This window comes from Alternaria atra, assembly GCF_907166805.1.
Source record: "Alternaria atra isolate CS162 genome assembly, contig: 22, whole genome shotgun sequence".
NCBI lineage: Eukaryota > Fungi > Ascomycota > Dothideomycetes > Pleosporales > Pleosporaceae > Alternaria > Alternaria atra.
This window is the reverse complement of record NW_025091320.1, coordinates 1,520,382-1,539,549: the sequence shown is the minus strand read 5'-3', so window position 1 is coordinate 1,539,549 and position 19,168 is coordinate 1,520,382. Positions and strand designations below refer to the sequence as shown.

Below are 19,168 nucleotides of genomic sequence, written 5' to 3'. Positions count from 1 at the left end.
CTCATCCGCGACACCGGGACGCATGTCTCCGCCGGCCGACCATGTCCCCCAAACGCCCGACCGCCGCTCCTCCACCCAGGCACTCTTCACAGCCTTCCGCTCTCTGACCGGCGGTCGTCTGAAGAGCCCGACGCCGCCGCCCTCTGTCTCGTCTGCCACAAGCACTCCTGCGCGCACTCCCTCGCTGGGCACCGTACGTCCCGGCTCCATCCCTAGCCCGCACTCAGCCGACGGTACCCTCCAGCGCATCAGCCAGGTCACAGGCCAGCGGACGGGCAAGCCTGTGACGGGCGGACCGCCCGAACTCGACGACCTCATCGAGCAGTTGCGCCGGAACCGTCCATTCGCTGAACGGGCCGTGGCCGTGGACAGGATATGCGACATCCTCGAGGCGTACCCGGTGCAGAACATACTGGGGCTGTGGTCTGTCGCCAGCGACTTGCTCCTTCCCGAACAGCCAGACGACGTCGCCGAGGTGGGGTACAAGCTTTTGAAGAGCTGCGCGTCCCTGTCCGACTTGGCCAGCATCGAGCGCACCCTCTTCTTTGACGCTGCCTGTCTGCGCAAGAACGACCGCTTCTTCGACAGGAGACTTGAAGTCATTACCACCCTCACCAACGATGGACGCGACATCGATTCCTGCGAGTCGGGAATGGTCTCCTTCATCCTGACTTCCTTGGACAGCTGCTTTCAGGCCAGTTGCGATGCCTTCCGTGGCATGAGGGGTAAAGCCAACGGGAAGAGGAGTGCCGCCAATCCACCGCCAGAAGTCGCCAACATGTTCCGAGCATTCCAGTATGCCACCGATATTTGCAAGTTCAATGCCAAAGTCTTCACCGACGACGATCTTGATCTCCTCATACGGCGGACAGTTGCCATCTGCAGGGCTACGACTCATCGGCCTGATGTGGAATGCGGCGTCAAGCTTTTCGACACCATCATCACCTATGTTCATATACCGAGGCGATCACTCCGAATTTGTCTCGAAGTTTTGTGTGAAATCCATAAGAGAATTACCGAACTTCAAGACCAGGCCTGGAATACGTTAAGCAATCTATTCAAATCCCACGTTGGTCAAGCCGCCATATCAGAACTGCTGCATTTGCTCTTGGACGGCCCAAGCCGAGAGACCTTGGAAAATGACGGACTCAAGAGGAAGCTGGAAAGCATGTACAGAGGCACAACTCTGGTGTTGCGCCTTCTTCTCTTGGAAGATGGTCGCAACGAGTTGCCCAAAGTGCCCATGTCCTTGCTTTTCCCAGCTTTGAAAGCTTCGATCAAGATACCAGGTACCGATCAGGAACAGATTATCATTAGTCTGATAGATGCGGTTCTGGCTCAAGAAGGCATGAGGGACCTATTGCTTGCCGAGAGTGACTTAGGAGACATGCTACAAGTTATACGTGTATGTGCGGAACGTGACGATGAGCATGTTTGTGCCAAAACGACTAGATCAGTAGATCATGCGAACGATACAAAGAAGGATGTCCTTGAAAGACAGACATCACCTCATGGAGACAGTTCGTCCAGTGTTGGTAGGTATACATCTCCGCTATGTCTTACATCGTACTCACCAATCGCAGGCAGAGCAGAGCATGACAACGATGCTTCTACACTCCACCAGGAACGCTTCCGACGTGACCCAGATGACGGCATATATCAAGTTTTGGTCAGACTAGACCACATGAGCGACGCACTCGACTTCATTCAACGGGAGGCTGTAATGGAGCTCTTCTTGCAACTTTCGCACCGTATAAGCGATGCGACTGCAGAGAAAGTTATACGGTACTTTGCCACCGGACGCTACCTAAACCCTTCAAATAGCGGCTGGCTTGACCTTTGCCGCCGTCTGGTCGCTGGTATCTTCAACGATGTTACAAGACCGCGCTCACTTCGGTTGTTCGTAATTCAATCACTGCGGGAAACGCATGATGCTGTCGAGCTGCTGTGTTCAAGCCAGATAGTATTGGAGTCAGAAGAGCTCCTTCTTGATCGAATTGAGAAGGAAGAGGACATTGAAGTCTTGCAGGAACTAGTAGACTTTGCGATGAACGTTGCTGACCAAGCACCAACGGCTCGGTTCTCACACATTGTTCTCATCTTACAGCGACGCCTGGACCGCCTACAAACTGCCTCAGCATCCTCCCTGCCCTCATGGCAATCTCATCCATTTCTTCTCAAGGAAGATGGATGCTCCCCTTGCAACGTCATCGCTACCGCTTACGTACGGCTCTTCACTCGAAGCGTGACACACTCGGCGCAAAAGACACGCATCCTTTACGAACTACTACGGCAAATTGCTGGAGGAGACGCTTATGCACATGATGCGCGTCTTACTGCCCTCAAATTACTATTCCGTTTGCGCGCTGATGCCCGCCACGCTCTGATAGTCAGCTCCGATCCAGAAGGCCAGAGAATTGCTGCTGAGCTCTGCCGCACGGAGGAAACAGCTGTTGCGCCAGAAAGGATGACTGAGAACCCAGCGGGTGACCATAGTAGATCAGAAGACACTTCTTCGTGGCGGGATCAACGCAAGACTTCTGGTTCGAGTCCTCGTTCTTCCCTCAATCGACATACAGGCCGCTCAACTGCTCCGGCGGGTCGTGTTTCGAAACCGATACCCCCCTTATGGATGTATCCTGGTCCTAAAGGATTACCTGAGGAACCTCCATCTGATTGTAGCCGGGTCGTGTTCTCCCACATTGACGCGGCAAAGTATCCCCTTAGTGATGACATCTTGGACATGGAGATTACGTTGTGGCTCGAGTTGATCATCTCACTTCTACAAAGACCACCCGATTGGGAGATCTATAGTTACGTACTCGTCCATCTTGGACCTCAACTCTCGAACCAAGCGCTAGTCCGCAGTTGCGTTGCTCAGCTCAAAATGCTGCGTAATGTTCTTTGTGAACAGGTGCGGAATGCGAGCTTCCACGAACCTCCGCCGCACACGCTCCTAAAAAAGGCTGATGTTGCTGTGTGTCTGTTTCACATACTGACTATCATCATCAGCTATCATGAGTATTTTGAAAAGAGCGAAGAAGACGATCTTGTCAAGGCATTCCTGCAGGGAATCGTGCAATGGGACAGAACTTCTAAATGGTGCATTCACGCGCTATCGGTCTGCTGTTTCGAAATCCCCCTCTCGGTCAGCAAGTCACTTGATAGTATCATTCAGAAAATGTCGCAAATCATTACCAAGCCGGCCACGGCGATACACATCTTGGAGTTCCTCACGTCGTTGGCACGTCTTCCAGAGCTCTTCAAGAATTTTCGCGAAGACGAGTTCAAGTTGGTTTTTGGTGTGTGCTTCCGATACCTACAACACATACGCGACCAGCGTGACCGAACGGTGAATGGGCATTCGTTACAAAGTGGGCACCGGACCCTGCGGCATAGCGGTGCATCACGAGACTTTGCGGCATCGTCAGACTCTAGTGCAAACAAGCCAAGAAGCGTCGAAGACGATCTACCCCAGTACCTGTATTCACTCGCGTATCACGTCATTACCTTCTGGTTCATGGCGTTGAAGATGGAGGATCGCCCGAAGCAGATACCATGGATCACAAAGAACTTATACTACACCGATAGCTCTGGAAGGCAAGTCATGGAAGAGCAGGGACAGGTCATTTTGGACATTATGAATATGGTGGCATATACAGATCGCGATGAGACGACACGAGAGGAGAGCTCTTTCAAACCTGGCGATGGTGAGGTCTGGAAGAAGACCTGGATCGTGGGTAACGCTCTTATAACAATAGAGACTGCGGCAAGGACAGGTGCTTCCGTTGTCACGACCCGTCGACCAGTACGTTATTCGAATTGCCAATGGGATGTACATGTGCTAACTGCAAGTAGTGCGGTACTCGCTTTATTAAAGTGCGGCCCTTGATTACCTCGCCACCCCGACATCAGGTGCCAATCACTATCGGCCTTGCTTCCGAAGCGTTTTACTCCAACACTTATGTCGGCATTCTGCCGGACGATATCTTCCAATCTTTCTACGCGCCTCTCGATCTCAGCAATCCACCTATCCCTCTGCCCGATGACGAGCCGACACGCCGTGCCATTACTACATTCGACCGAATCGCAACGGTAGACAATTACAAGGTGGGTGTTATATACATCGGCGAAGGCCAGACGAACGAGAGGGACATCTTCATGAACGACATGGGGTCTCCGGCGTATACCGCATTCCTCAGTGACTTGGGCACCTTGTGCCGTCTGAAGGGTGCAAAGTTCAATACCGGTGGTCTCGACACACGCGAAGATATTGACGGCGAGTTTACTTACTGTTGGCGCGACCGCTGCATGGAGCTCGTCTTCCATATTCCTACAATGATGCCAACCAACCGCGATGATGACATGACATATCCAAACAAGAAGCGACATATTGGAAACGACTTTGTCAACATTATTTTCAATGACTCTGGGTTACCTTACGACTTCAACACATTCCCGTCCGCCTTCAACTACGTACACATTGTCATTTCCCCGGAGTCAAGGGCCAGCTTCGTCGACCGTCGACTAGACGCGGACCCTGACGGCAGGAATCGCTACTACAAGATCCAAACCATCTCAAAGTCAGGTTTCCCCGACATATCGCCTGCGGTAGAGACCAAGATTCTGTGTGGGAAGTACCTTGCTGATTACTGCCGCCTTATTGCCATCAATGCAGTCGTCTTCTCGAGTGTGTGGTACATTCGCGAAGGTGGCGAGTCCATATCATCCTGGCGTAACCGACTTCGCGAGATCAAGCGCCTGCGAGAGCGCTACGGCGCAAACGATGCCCTACCAAGCCACCCACCACCTTCTTCACCAGCGGGAAGTCAGGGATTGTCGAGTCCGCCGTCACGCGAACAAAATCTCGTCACACCTTTCCAGCGCATGAGTATCGCGACGCACATTACCGATGGTACTAGTCGCAGTTCCATTAGCAGCTCTTCACACGATGTTTGATGCAGTGTGCCAAAAGTTAATTGTTTCTGGTGTTACAACAGGTCTAACATACATATACCCAGAGGCTTGATTACCTCACAAAAGTTTGTTGATTTCGGGTTTGTTCCATATGACGAGGGGATTGAGTATGAGCATTGCATGGCGTCGCTGGAGCGGCTTTGGCCTAGAGTAAAAGTTCTTGTTTGCTTCCACTATATTGTATATGACGGAAAACTACAGATGTCATGGTGAGAATTACAGAAAGAAAATGATAAGATGTGTTGTGGTACATTATTTGAAACTACACGGTGCGTACTTGGAAATCTTGTTTCCTTGTGCATAGTCCTTATCCGCAATGATGTCTTGTTCAAGTGTTGGCCTTTGAGGGTTGGATTTGAACGAATGACATCAGACCACCCGCCACTTTGCATGCCGCATGTCGCATGCCCAGGTGAGCTTGGTGAAGCTTCCCCCACAACTCAATTGCTCCCGCCGAAATGGAACGCAGCGGATCCGAACAACGTAAGACGACAACTACCACTCGTAATGGCGATTGAATTATAGCTTTGATTACTACCACACGTTGCGCTTGAATGACTCTATTCAGTTGGCAGTCATAGGATTCGTCTTTCTCGCAACTTGATCGACGTGTCATTCCAGCACCAACCCACAAAGTAAGCCAGCAGCAGATTTTTGCCACACAGAGCCATGGCGCAGGTTCAACGGCCTCTCATCATTCAGTCGCAAATGATACGACTGTGCTGTCCGCGCACGGCTAGAAGGACGAGTAGCGCATTGTTTGCAAGAGCGAGCTCCTACCGAAGGCTGCATACCAAGACGGTTACCGACAACGACATTTCGCATTTGGCGAGCCTGCCGTTGCATCCGTTGACGCTCGCTGATCTCGTCAAGTGAGTGTTGTCAGACATGTCTTTCCAGATGCATCTACCAAAGACCCTGACTAACACTGTCGCGTGCGCAACAGACACGGAAGGCCGCCGCTCACAACCCAACAACTCCTCACATCGGCAAACTTTACCCTCTCGATCCTCCCCGCCCGTCTCGCGCACCGAATACAATCGCTTCGTAACCTCCCGTTCATCGTTGTATCTAATCCTCATGTGTCAAAGATACACTCGAATTACATGCACAGCCTGTCGACGCTTCTACCATGGGCTGAGCAGGAGATAACGACGCTGGAGGAGGAAGTCAAGTTTACAGAGGTCATGGCAGACCTGGTACAAACACATGCCAACACGATCAGTATACTGGCAAGAGGCTTTCTAGAGGCTAGGAAGTACATCAGTCCAAAGGATGTGACGCGTTTTCTGGACGAGCACCTGCGAGCGCGCATAGGCACAAGACTGATTGCCGAACAACATCTCTCGCTACACTTCTCTAGTCAGCCGCATTGCGAAATCATGCATGATGTGGATGAGAACCCAGGATACATCGGCGTTATAGACACTAGGCTCAGGCCTGCGAGAATCGTAGACCACTGCGCGAACGTCGTGGGCGAGATCTGCGAGCTGAAGTACGGCGTCCGACCGACGATTGTGATCAACGGCGAGCCCGAATATGAATTCGCACACATACCCGTACACCTCGAATACATCATCACTGAACTACTGAAGAATGCATTCCGCGCGACGGTAGAGAGTGGCATGGAGCGCGAACCCATCGAAGTCACGATTGCCCCGCTTCCAGAACTCTTGCCTGAGGATGCAAGAAGCGAGAGGTCAGAAGATATTCGCAACGAGAAGATTGACAACGAGGACCAAGGCAACGTAGACCAAGTTTCGCAGCGCTTCACAGGCCACAACTCACCTACATCTCCTCCCTCCGACTCGAACATCCTTCCTCTTAAGCACAGCACACCCGGCGTAACGATAAGAATCCGTGATCGAGGCGGTGGCATCTCTCCCGACAACCTCGCACACATCTGGGACTACAGCTTCACGACCTTCAACGACGCGCAGGCAACCTCGACCCTCTCAGGTGGTAACAACTCAGCCAACGGCATGGACGCACTGAACGCTTTCTCGGGGGCGGGAGGTGATGGGGTCAACAGTCTGGCGGGGCTAGGCTACGGGTTGCCGCTGGGTAGGGCTTACGCAGAGTACTTTGGTGGAGGTATCGCGGTACAGAGCCTTTGGGGATGGGGTACCGACGTGTATCTTAGTTTGAGGGGTGTCGGAAGGGTAGACACTGTGCAGGAGGCCAAGGAGAGTGCAGAGAGGAGTCAAAAATGAGGATGTCAGGGTAAGGAGAGGGGATGTTATTGGCACGGCTATTGATTATTGCTATATACCCATGAAATCATCTGCTCATGCATCATTCCCTCGTACTTTTGCTCATTGCGTTACATCTGGATCTTTGTGGAACCATCAGCGGTGGCTGTGTAAACGCTCTATTGCGTACGGACCTCGGAGTCCTTCTCAACGGTGACGTGCTCGTTGGATTCGAGGGTTGAGACAGCGTCGTCGGGGATCTCAGCACTGTGAGGTATCAGCCGTGTTACGGGGAGTTTCAGGCATCACGGTACATACGTGAAGCCCTTGATAAGGGTGAACTCGTTGACAATCTTGCCGCCCTGGTCGGTAACGTGCTTCTTCGCTGCCTCAAGCTCCTCCTTGGGAGCGTCCTTCTTGAGGGTGATCTTGGATCGTTAGTACGATAACACCTGCAGCATGACTTGTCAGGACCCACGTTGAACTGAGCCATGTTTGGAGAGTTGTATGAGGGGTTATTTGTTTAGTTGAGGGGTAGTTTAGTGCCAGATCAAGTTGTTGTGTTACGGTGTTGATGTGGGAAGGTTCAAGCGTATGAGTGTCTTATATACCTCAGTTATCGTAGACCGAGGACCCTGTCAACAAGCAGTTTAGAGCCTTGGATAGGCGGCGTCTGACGATGACGTGCGCGCTGTCCAGACTATGCCACCATCTGAGCATGTGAGACATAGCCCCACCACTGTACGTGGGAGGCGCGTCTCCTTATCGATAAGAGCATCCCTGCAGCTGCGACTTTAGCGCATGGCTTAGCGTCGAAAAAGTTGGGATCGCGAAGTTACTTGCCGCTGAACTTTGACTTTGCGCGCGACGAGTCCCGACCCTCTACGCCACTTTGACGACTTCTACTGAGGTCTGATAGTGAGATAACAAAACAACTCAAGATGGCGGACGCACAGAGCAACCGGCCACATCGGCCCAAGAAAGAGAAGAAACCGCATACTGGAGACAAGAACCCCAAGGCTTTCGCATTCTCCGCGCCGGGTAAATTGAAGAGGCAGGCTGCGCGCTCTACAGAAGTATGCCAGACTTGAAGCTCTGCGTCAACCTTGGCTAACATGTCCAGGTCAAAGAAAAGCGCCTTCATGTACCGCTCGTTGACCGTCTCCCTGAAGAAGCTCCCCCAATTATCGTCGGCGTCGTCGGTCCTCCGGGTGTCGGGAAAACAACCCTCATCAAGAGTTTAATCAGGCGATACACCAAGCAGACCCTCTCCACCCCGACCGGTCCCCTCACAGTCGTCACCTCGAAGCGCAGACGTCTTACGTTCTTAGAATGTCCCGCCGACTCGCTCGCCAGCATGATCGATATCGCGAAAGTGGTGGATATAGTGCTGTTGATGATTGACGGCAACTACGGCTTCGAGATGGAGACTATGGAGTTCTTGAACGTCTTGAGCGCAAGTGGTATGCCAGGAAATGTCTTCGGAATTCTGACACATCTGGATCTGTTCAGGAAACAAGAGACGCTTAAGCTGCAAAAGAAGAGACTCAAGCATAGATTCTGGAGCGAGCTGTACCAGGGCGCAAAACTCTTCTACCTCAGTGGTGTGGTAAATGGACGGTACCCAGACAGAGAGATTATGAACCTTTCGAGGTTTTTGAGCGTCATGAAGAATCCGAGGCCGTTGGTATGGAGGAATTCTCATCCGTATTGTTTGGCGGATCGATTCCTAGACATTACGCCTCCGACCGATATCGAGCAGAACCCGAAGTGCGATCGCACGGTAGCGTTGTACGGATATCTACGTGGCACAAACTTCCCCGCTGGAGGATCGAGAGTACATATACCCGGTGTTGGAGATCTCACAGTCACCTCCACGGAAGCGCTACCCGACCCATGCCCGACACCTTTTGCGGAGAAAGCCGTCGAGAAGGCTTCCGGAAAGAAGAAGCGCACAAGACTGGGCGACAAGCAGAAGATTCTGTATGCGCCAATGTCGGATGTCGGCGGTGTGCTAGTCGATAAAGACGCTGTCTACATCGACGTCAAGACTGCTACATTCGATCCTGAGGCTGATTATTCAGAGAAGGGACTGGGCGAGCAAATGATGATCGGACTACAGGGTGGGCGGAAGCTGCTCGGTGAAGGCGATGGAAACTTCAGGCTTTTCAAGGATGGCGACGTTGTGGATAAGAAGGCTCTCGAGGATGATACTGCGGATACGGGTCGACGGTCTCAGCGGACAGCTAGGGCAGCAGACGCTGAAGAGGTTGACGATGAGGATCTCGAGGGAATCGACAGCGATGACGAGGAATTGCAGCAGGACCACAGCGATGCGGACGATGACGAAGACGACACTGGATTCCTCGACATCAACGGACCACCGAACGGCAAGCTGAAAGTCTCACGCAAAGAGAAGGAGGCGGATGCTGCTGAGGATGTAGCTTTCGCAGATAGTGATTCTGATCTAGGTTCGATATCCGGCGACGAACCTGATCTGGAAGACCTCGAAGAAGGTGACCTCGATTCGCAAGACTCCGATGAAGACGAAGCTGAAGATGGCGCACGGTGGAAGGCTAACCTCCGAGAGAATGCTGCAAAACTACATGGACGAAAACGACCATACCGTGTCACAGACCTGGCAAAGATGATGTATAACATGGATCTTGCACCGGAAGAGGTTATCAAGAAGTGGAGAGGCGACGAAGACGAGGAAGACATCGAAGAAGAGGGTGACGAAGATGATGGCTTCTTCAACAAGAGAACCGCTGACGATGCTGCCAACGCCGAAGACCGATACATCCCCAAGTTTAACTACCAAGAACTGGAAGAAAAGTGGGAGGACGAGGAAAACGTCGAGGCTCTCTTGGGTCGCTTTGCTACCGGTCATATGAACGACAAGGGCGGTGACGATGACGAAGAGAACGATGATTTTGAGGGCTTCGACGAAGACGATGAGGGTGACGGCGAGTTTGAGGACTTGGAGACTGGCGAAAAGCACGGTGGCGAGACTGAGAAAACCGGTGCCGAGGCTGAAGCGAATTCAATCGAAGCAGAGCGCGAAAAGAACGCCCGACGAAAAGAAGAATTGAAGCTTCGGTTTGAGGAAGAAGACCGCGAAGGCTTCCTGAACGACAAATCTGATGCACGGAAAGAAGGTGACAAAGAGGAAGAGTTTGGTGAAGACGATTGGTACGATGCACAGAAAGCGATGATTCAGAAACAGCTCGACATCAACCGCGCCGAGTTTGACCAACTGGATGAACTATCCCGTGTTCGTGTTGAAGGCCACAAGGCGGGTACATACGCACGTATCGTACTCGAAAACGTACCTTACGAGTTCTCTGCGCACTTCAACCCACGATTCCCTGTTCTCATTGGTGGCCTGACGCCAACTGAAGAGCGCTTTGGTTTCGTCCAGATCCGCATTAAACGCCACAGGTGGCATAAGAAGATCCTCAAGACGAACGATCCCCTCATCTTCTCTTTGGGTTGGCGGCGCTTCCAAACCACCCCCATCTACAGCATTTCCGATTCGCGGACGAGGAATCGCATGTTGAAGTATACACCCGAACACATGCATTGTTTCGGTACATTCTACGGTCCATTAGTCGCCCCGAACACTGGATTCGTTTGCATTCAGTCTCTTTCGAACAAGACACCTGGTTTTAGGATTGCAGCAACGGGTGTCGTGCTCAACGTGGACGAGTCCACCGAGATAGTCAAGAAGCTCAAGCTCACCGGCCATCCCTACAAGATCTTCAAGAACACCGCTTTTATCAAAGACATGTTCAAGTCGAGCCTCGAAATCGCAAAGTTTGAAGGCGCCAGCATACGCACAGTCTCTGGTGTCCGTGGACAAATCAAGCGCGCACTAAGCAAACCAGAAGGAAACTTCCGTGCCACCTTTGAAGACAAGATCCTCATGAGCGACATCGTCTTCCTACGAGCTTGGTACCCCATCAAGCCCCGCCGCTTCTACAACGCCGTCACCAACCTGCTCAACCCCGCCACTCCCGATCAAGAAGGCGAAAGCACCTCGTGGCAAGGCATGCGTCTAACAGGTCTGGTTCGCTACGAAAACGGCATCGCCACGCCCTCGGAGAAAAACTCAGCCTACCGCCCCGTTGTCCGTGAAACACGCGTCTTCAACCCGCTCCGTGTGCCCCGCAAACTCGCCGCAGACCTCCCTTTCAAGTCTCAAATCGCCACAACGAAGCCCCAGAAGAAGCAAACGTACATGCAGAAACGCGCTGTTGTCCTCGGTGGCGAGGAGAAGAAGGCCCGTAGACTCATGGACCAGGTCATCGCTATTCGTAATGACAAGGTGGAGAAGAGGCGTAAGAAGCAGGAGGAGAGAAAGGATCCGTATAAGAAGAAGGTGGCTGAGAACGCGGAGAAGAGGGCGGAGCGAGAGAAGCGAGAGAAGCAGGAATACTGGGCGAGGGAGGGCAAGAAGAGGAGTCATCAGGGTGAGGATGGCGGTGGTGGAGGGAAGAGGAGGAAGTAGAAGTAGAGAGTGGGTGCTCAGGACAATGTTAGTAGAGTAGCATTTTGTGGCGTTCAAATATGGTGCTGTAGTTGATAAATAGTTATTTGTTGTTGTTGTTCATGCCCAATCGTCAATTACGTACTCACAAATTATGTCTTGCTCATGATCTTTGATGTCACCAATCACTGCACATGCAAGGGGGAGAGAGACAGAAAGAGTAAATCGGTGAAACTTGGTCTTCTTATTGTTGCATCCGCCATTACACAATACAATCCTCAAAACTTTGATGCTTCACCAGTCATCACTCGCCTACACGCGCGCAATGTTTTACATCGCTTTATGCTGCGCATCTTTATATCTCATCTCGTTCTAATCCAGTGCTGCCCAAAAGACAGTCATATGCGCCGACCGTATGCAAGGCAGTCGTCAAATAAAAGAAGAAAGGATTATATATGCTCATTGCCGAAAATGCTGATGCCATGAGATGTGAAACGCCAGCAACATGCAGATGAAGGAAAGGCCGAAGAAGAAAACGGGGGTATTGAACGCCGAAAGTGTACACGTGTTGTGTACATTGGAGAAGAAAATGGGAAATTGTATTATCGCTGCTGTCATGGTCGTTTCTTTGTTTCGCTATCCGGACTGCTGCTTTCTATGGTATTGCTTGCTCTCCTCGGAGACCATGTTGATGGGTCAAAGTGGATGGCTACCAGCCAGGCGCAGAGTATGTTTGCTAGATGGTGCAGAACATATGCGTATGTGACACCGTAGACAGCGGCATATGCGCCTATGGAGAAAAGCAAGATGTTTGTGAAGAACGAAACACGAAACTCCGCTCGGGGAATCATGCGGCCAGTGCTCAGTGTTTCGACGAGCAGGATAAACGGCATGATTGAGAGGATGTTGTGGTGCGAGGAGAAAGGCGTCATCCAATGGACCGCCAAGTTGCGTATCCAGACTACCAGTACCGGAAGATTGATGGGCACTATCCAGAACATTAGGATGAATATCGAGTGGGCGTAGTTGTAGAAGTTGTAGTTCGAGTCAAGACTAGACTCTCTCGCCAGTCGGAAGGCGCGGACGCTAGTTGCGAGCTGCACCAGGCAGAGTACAACGTAAGCGAAGTGATATGGTATCACTGTCGAGACTAGTGACAGCAAGATGCATGTTGTAACGATGCGCTGTCGGTTGGACGTGACTGCGAAGGCCGACGGTGATCTCTTTGCTTCTTCCCTTCGAAGTTTGGTTGAGATGACGATAGAGTACAGGGAGGCGAGAGCAAATTCTACTAGAAGCACAGCGTAGTTGATAGCCACGCAGACGCCAATGCACATCAAACCAAACAGTGGGACAAGGAACCAAAAGAAGGTGTCGTCCGAACCGAGAAGCAATTCGTTGCAGGCAGTATCGAGTGATGATGTCATGTTGGTAGGCTTCCCACGGAAAGACCATTGCTTTGACTGATGTTGGGCGCCTGCTAGAGCAATCGACAGGAAGGTAAGCGCGGACAGAGCTAGTGGGAATGAGCTCTTCAGACACTCGTTCAGTCCCTGAGTAAAGCTCATGAAGACTCCACTATTGTCGTACGTCCTGAACTGTTGGCGTAGAACTAGAGAAACGATCAGTATCGGGAATGCGGCGAAGATGATGCGGTAGCGTATCCAGAGCTTTCCGAAACTGCCCAGTATGTCCACGTTCAGATTAATCTCGACACTGCTCTCGCAAGTGGGATCAGACCAGATTTGTAGTGACAACCCATTGGAAGGCTGCTTAGCGTGAAGAGCAGGCGGCATGTATGGCGATACGCCGTGAAGGTTAATGCTAGCATCCTTGACGTTGACGAAGAACTTGCTCTCGTAGATGTCGGTGACGTACTGCCGTAGTAGAGGAGCGAAGAGCTCTCCTGCGTCGCACGACTGCTTGCCAATGTGGATATTGTAGGCTAGGAGAGCAGAGTGCAGAGCTGGAATCTTGATGTCCGTCATAAGGGGACGCTGCGCTGGAAGTCTGAGGGACATTCCAGTAGTCAAAAGGCGCTGCAAGCCCATATCGACAACGATTTGAGCATCGGGGGCAGCACTGAATTCAGCGACTACCCAACCCGTGCTGCGCTCACCAGCCTTGTCAACAACCGCCACAAACTGATGCTCTGCAAGATCTTCGAGGTCGTATTGGAGATACGAGAAAGGTCGCTCATCCATCTTGAAGGGGTAGGTTGAGTGGCGTGTCGAGGCAGGAAGCGCAATAACGTCCGACGCGGCGTTTTTGCAGGCAAGTCGTGTGGCACCGACACTATCGCCTGAAAGATCCATGTTCATTGAGAAGAGCGTAGTTGACTGGCCAGGTTGTGATGGAAATACACTACAAAACAGCACCTCAAGCAAGCCGTGGTCCCCGGGATGATCCAATCGCTCGCTGGTAAGAAGAGTAAACTTCTTTCCTACGGCCTGTGGCGGTACAGGGATTAGGTGCGCGTTTGGCCGCTGTTTCGACTTGCCAAGACTCCTGAGCACGAGCTTTTCGCCTTCTGAAATGATGGCACTGTTCTCTTCAAGCGTGAGAAGTGTTTTGGCTTCTTTTTGAGGTAGGGTCTTCTCGGCAATATCCTCCAGTCCCGTCAAGAACCACCTCTTGAAGCCGCGCATGCGCTCAGCTCGTGGAACAGTCTGAGTTGCGCGTGACACATCTATGACCTCGTACAAAGCGCGTACTACAGCCTTCCTATGCTGATCACACCAGGTGATTGCTAGGTGATCAATGCCAGTCCAGACATTTGGCATCGACGTGGAGAAAACAGTGAATCCATGAGTCTCGGGCACCAGTGACTCTATGCTGGCATAATCTGAAGAAATCATAGTATCCAAACTTCCTCCCGCAATCGAGATAAGCGTGACATGCCAGAGCGGGTTATCAATGGCCCATTTCTGCGAGTAGGCGCGTCGCCAGTAATCGTTTACCCCCTTGTATGTGCGAACGATATCTCCGTCGAAGGACACTGGCGGCCTGGCGTGGGGCGCAGCGAGCGTGATGATGGTGTTGATCGAATTGGCCTGGTAATTAGGCATGGTGAGCATGGTGCGCGCGACCACACCGCCCATAGAGTGTCCGACTACGATGACCGAAGTTGGGTCTGGCAGGCTGGAGTCGCGGAGAAACTTGCCGGGAGTGTGGTACAGGGATAGAATGTACGTGATGGCGTCGTTGAGGTATTCGGCCTGATCTAGCAATGTTTGGCCGTGGAACGCGGTGATGTCTTCATTGAAATCGACCGAAAAGAAGTCTAGTGGCCTCTTTCCCGCTTTGCCGGCGTCCACATCGTGTTGGACAGTATTATGGTAGTGGTACGCGGCTTCGGCGGCGAGGGAGCGGACTTGCTTGTAACTCCCAGCGTTTCCGGGGACGAAGAGGACTGGCACGCCCTTGACCTGAGGACTGTCAGTAAATCTCCCTTTGCTCAAAGGGAAGCACATGCCCTGGTGTCCTCGTCCAAGCCACCCTCCCGATACAAGTACAACGAGTATTTAGTTGCAAAGCGCGTGTGTTCGGTGTCGAAGTCGTTGAATCTTGAGTATGTGGGCCGCATGTAGGACATTCCACATCCCTTGACGTCTAATTGCCTCGTCAAGAAAGACTGGGCCATGAGAAACATGGCAATGAAGGCAGCCAGGGTCGTCAGCACGGTGTAGGGCGAACAAGCCCATGGAGAGCGAAGTCGCTGGCGCCATTTCTTGTTGTGATCCGCGACCATGCTGTGCGGCGGAGTATCCTTCCCAAATGCGCCGATAGTTGAGTCGGCCTTTTGGTGCGCCCCAAGTGAAGGCGACCGTGCAGTCGTGGAAGAGTCGTACATGGCGAGAGAGTGCGTTGCCGGACGTTGTGCAGACACGCCTACCTCGTCCTCCTCCTCCTTGGGCGTACCCTTGTTCACCCAGCCCTGCGCGTTCACTAGCAATCCCTCGGTCTGATGGTCGAGCTTATCCTCATGTTCCGGAATTGGTGCGGGCGAAAGGTCGGCTGCCAAATCGAGATGGTCTTGATCAGAGCTTGGGTCTGCGGATGAGCGCCGCCGCATCTAGCAGTGTGCTGTGCAGGGTAACGAGAGTCGTGCCTGGCGTCTGGACTGTAGAAGAGTGCAGCGTCGAGCGCACCTTCGTCGGCGTGGGTATACGACTCGGCAAATTTCCGGACGGGTTCTGAAGCGACTGTGGGGGTGCAATGGGCTCAAATATGGCACTCGTATGCGAAGCTAGCGTTGTAGCAGTCCATGGAGGCTCCGTCGACTTGTTGAGTGCAGAGAATGCACGGCGGGAGTGCTTGGGTGTTTGAGGAAAGGGCGTCGCAAGCTGCCAAGGAGAGCCGAGTCTAGTCGTAAATCGTGAAGTAACGAACGACAGGATCACCGCAGGGACCGTACACGCACCCGGCTGCCTCGGAAGATCTGCAACCACCGTAGTGGCGATGGGGCAAATCCACGTCGAGGGAGGGGTACAGGACGAGGCGCCGTCGTTATCTCAACAGTAGCATGGTGGTGTTGATGCAGAATCTTTGCAAAACGTTGGGGGTCGCGAGGCTGACGACAGGGTTGATGCTGAAGCCGCGAAACAATGACGCCGCCAGATACCAGGATATGCTGCCGAACGCCATCAAATGCACGAGGCTTCCTAGCTCATCCGGCCCAGCGATAAGACAACACAAGACATGCTGCATGTAAACAGTGAGCTTGTCTGCAGTTTCTTGCTGCTGCTGCGCTCGATTCCATATCACCTATCTTGTCGTTGCGGACAGGCTACGATTGCGCTTGTCGTCGCTTAACGCCGCCACAGCCGTATATCCGATCCTTCTTCCATTCCTCACCTTGTGCTTTGTATTCGTCATGATGCAATTCGCTGCATGGCTATCATGTCTACAACGTCACTGTCATGCACACCATGGACGACAGCCTGCGGACGACATCGTGACGAGCCGTAGTGTGGAAGTCCCGGAAGGTTGAGCCGGCCACTCCAGCTAAACATCTGCTCGCTACCTAGGTAGCACCTGACATCACGAGAAGGCTAATGATCCCGCACCTGCACCATCGCTTTATTGGCTCCACACTTTGGGCGCGCCGTCGAGTTTGTTGGAACTTCACCTCTGTTGAGCCAGTAAAAACAAATCTTGAAGAAGACGTATAAGAGATAGACTCCTAGTGTGCGAAAACCGATAGGTGAGAAAACCACTGCGTCCTTCAGGGATTTGTTAGCTGACATACACGACGACTCAGCCTTCCTTTCTTGGGTCATGAGGGGTTCTTCTGGAACTTTTAACATTCCTGCCCTGCTAAAGCTATCAAGGAAGAACAATACTCCATTTACAATTATTTGACTGTGTGTTAGAAGCGCATATGCCCAAATATGAGCAAGGTTGGCACTCTTGTTTGTCTCCAAGTCAACTGTATCCTGATTTCCAATGATGCAGCTTTTATCCCAGCCTGCTTCCATCTTGTCCAATCAAACCACCCATCACATTAACGCTTGTACTCCTGCCTATCTCCCTGCACATCGGTAAGGATTACCATTCGCGGCAAAGCCCTACTATTCCCCGCAATTCGTGCCCTGCTGCTGCTCCCCTCACCTTCAGAACCTACCATTCCATTGTACTCACCCAAGATGCAATGCATGAAGCTGTGCGGGGGGGACATGCATGCATGTCTTTGGTGATTTGCTATCACGTTGGCTTGATCTTGGCCTCCATCTCACACGATTAGAAAAAAGCATGACCGCTCTTGCCTCCACTTTGCGATTTGCATCACAATCGCGTCTTCGACACCAGTACCAAATGATTCCCTCCAAGGACCATAACGTGCGTGTTATTAACTCGTCTACCGGGTCACCGGTAGACGAACGTTATGAAATGTTCGATGGAGCACAAGGCGGGCACTTCTCGTGGCGCAAGCAGATGATCATGGATCTGAAACCTTCACGACATCGCGATACGTAGGTTAACGCTGCAAACCCTTCTATCTGGCCGCTCAGACCTCATACAGGTACTCCGGAGCACTGTTGTTCAACATCTGCGCCTTCATCTTACCAGCCCTCTATGGCACCTTGTCAAAGCTATGGGTCGCCAACATCGACTCATCCATGGTAGTCACTACTGACACATACACATATATCGGTGTGGTAGCGGAAGTCTTGAATGAAGGTTTGCCACGCGCTTCCTACCTTGTCATCGGCGACAAGTCCAATCGCGGCTTCCGTGAGCGGTTACAACTCACTCATACCCTCATCCTCTTCCAGTCGATTCTTGGCCTCATCATGAGTATCGGCTTTGTTGCAGGCGCTTCTACGTTTGCAAAAGGCTTTGTCCCTATCGAGGTGAGATATGTGAGTGTCACATACGTTCGAATCTCTGCATTCTCGGCCTTTAGCTCTGCGGTTGAGTATGCGGTCAGCGCCTCAACCCGCGCGCTGGACAAGCCCAATATTCCACTTGTTATCAGCTCCGTCAAGTTCGCCATCAACATCATTCTCGACTTGATCATCATTTCCAAGTTCCATGTCGGAAGCGTCACACCAACAGTGAACATGCAAGCCGGAATCTCACTTGCTTGCAATCTCACCTCCGCGCTTGTTGGGCTGGCATACTTTGTCTACACAACGAGCATCAGTTCTAGATCTGCGGTTCATAACGACAATTCCAGTCGGAGGACACTCCCATCTCTGCCAGCGTTGGTCACACTTGCCAAGCCAGGTGCAATCTTCTTCTTAGAATCGGCTATCCGTAACGCGCTCTACCTCTGGCTGGTACATGGTATTGTCGGCTTAGGTAGTGACTATGCCACGGCTTGGGGTGTCTTCTCAACCATTAGATGGGGTCTGATTATGGTACCAGTAATGGCACTCGAAGCGACAACACTGACTTTCGTCGGCCACTCGTGGGGAGCACTGCGTGCCACAGTCGTTGGTATCTCGCAGATCACAAAGTTACGAGTAACACGATGGCAACTGTGGGGCGTGACCCGATGGGCGTCCTACTCCGTCATCATCGTCTTGATGGTAGAGATCCCACTTTGTCTTATCATGTCGTTCGTCGGCGCCGAATCTTTTGCGCGATACCTCTCAGGCTCTGACGAGGTATCACGTATCACCGCACGGATGTGGCGCACTATTGACTGGTGCTACATCATGTACGGTGTATCGACACAACTAGCTGCGATCCTAGTCTCTACGCGCCCAACGTGGTATCTCTACCAGTCGCTTGCATCGAACATCCTTTACGTGCTACCGTGGGCGATCGCGTGTCAAGTAGTTGACTTGAGTGTAGGGGATGCATGGACATATCACAGTCTAGTATTTGGTGGAAGTCTGGTCTTCTCGTTCTTCACCATCATCGCAGTCGACGGGGTTTGGGCCTTCAGGCTAGTGAAGGGAAAGATGGCAATGAATAAAACGTAGGGCGTGTGGAAACATACTGTGTTGCGATGAGCTTCGAAATGGATGCTAGATCAGTAGATTTGGTGCCAACAAGG

General features: G+C 52.1%; 6 protein-coding genes across 6 annotated transcripts; 4 read left to right on the top strand and 2 right to left on the bottom strand.

The window, feature by feature from the left end:
- Positions 1-22: 22 nt before the first annotated feature.
- ALTATR162_LOCUS3280 (uncharacterized protein) lies at positions 23-4,959 on the top strand (the record flags this gene model as incomplete). The annotated part of the gene is made up of 2 exons (XM_043310886.1): positions 23-3,808; positions 3,859-4,959. 2 exons carry the CDS (start codon positions 23-25, stop codon positions 4,957-4,959), a joined length of 4,887 nt encoding a protein of 1,628 aa, XP_043166821.1.
- A 1,124-nt stretch (positions 4,960-6,083) lies between these two features.
- ALTATR162_LOCUS3279 (uncharacterized protein) lies at positions 6,084-7,190 on the top strand (the record flags this gene model as incomplete). The annotated part of the gene is made up of 1 exon (XM_043310885.1): positions 6,084-7,190. The coding sequence occupies one exon, from the start codon at positions 6,084-6,086 to the stop codon at positions 7,188-7,190; it is 1,107 nt and encodes a 368-aa protein (XP_043166820.1).
- A 158-nt stretch (positions 7,191-7,348) lies between these two features.
- Positions 7,349-7,662, bottom strand: ALTATR162_LOCUS3278 (uncharacterized protein; the record flags this gene model as incomplete). The annotated part of the gene is made up of 3 exons (XM_043310884.1): positions 7,349-7,436; positions 7,488-7,597; positions 7,648-7,662. 3 exons carry the CDS (start codon positions 7,660-7,662, stop codon positions 7,349-7,351), a joined length of 213 nt encoding a protein of 70 aa, XP_043166819.1.
- A 448-nt stretch (positions 7,663-8,110) lies between these two features.
- ALTATR162_LOCUS3277 (uncharacterized protein) lies at positions 8,111-11,679 on the top strand (the record flags this gene model as incomplete). The annotated part of the gene is made up of 2 exons (XM_043310883.1): positions 8,111-8,245; positions 8,293-11,679. 2 exons carry the CDS (start codon positions 8,111-8,113, stop codon positions 11,677-11,679), a joined length of 3,522 nt encoding a protein of 1,173 aa, XP_043166818.1.
- A 593-nt stretch (positions 11,680-12,272) lies between these two features.
- On the bottom strand, positions 12,273-15,733 carry ALTATR162_LOCUS3276 (uncharacterized protein; the record flags this gene model as incomplete). Its single annotated transcript, XM_043310882.1, has 2 exons — positions 12,273-15,086; positions 15,554-15,733. 2 exons carry the CDS (start codon positions 15,731-15,733, stop codon positions 12,273-12,275), a joined length of 2,994 nt encoding a protein of 997 aa, XP_043166817.1.
- Positions 15,734-17,412: 1,679 nt separating this feature from the next.
- Positions 17,413-19,094, top strand: ALTATR162_LOCUS3275 (uncharacterized protein; the record flags this gene model as incomplete). Its single annotated transcript, XM_043310881.1, has 2 exons — positions 17,413-17,633; positions 17,684-19,094. 2 exons carry the CDS (start codon positions 17,413-17,415, stop codon positions 19,092-19,094), a joined length of 1,632 nt encoding a protein of 543 aa, XP_043166816.1.
- Between the last annotated feature and the right edge of the window lie 74 nt (positions 19,095-19,168).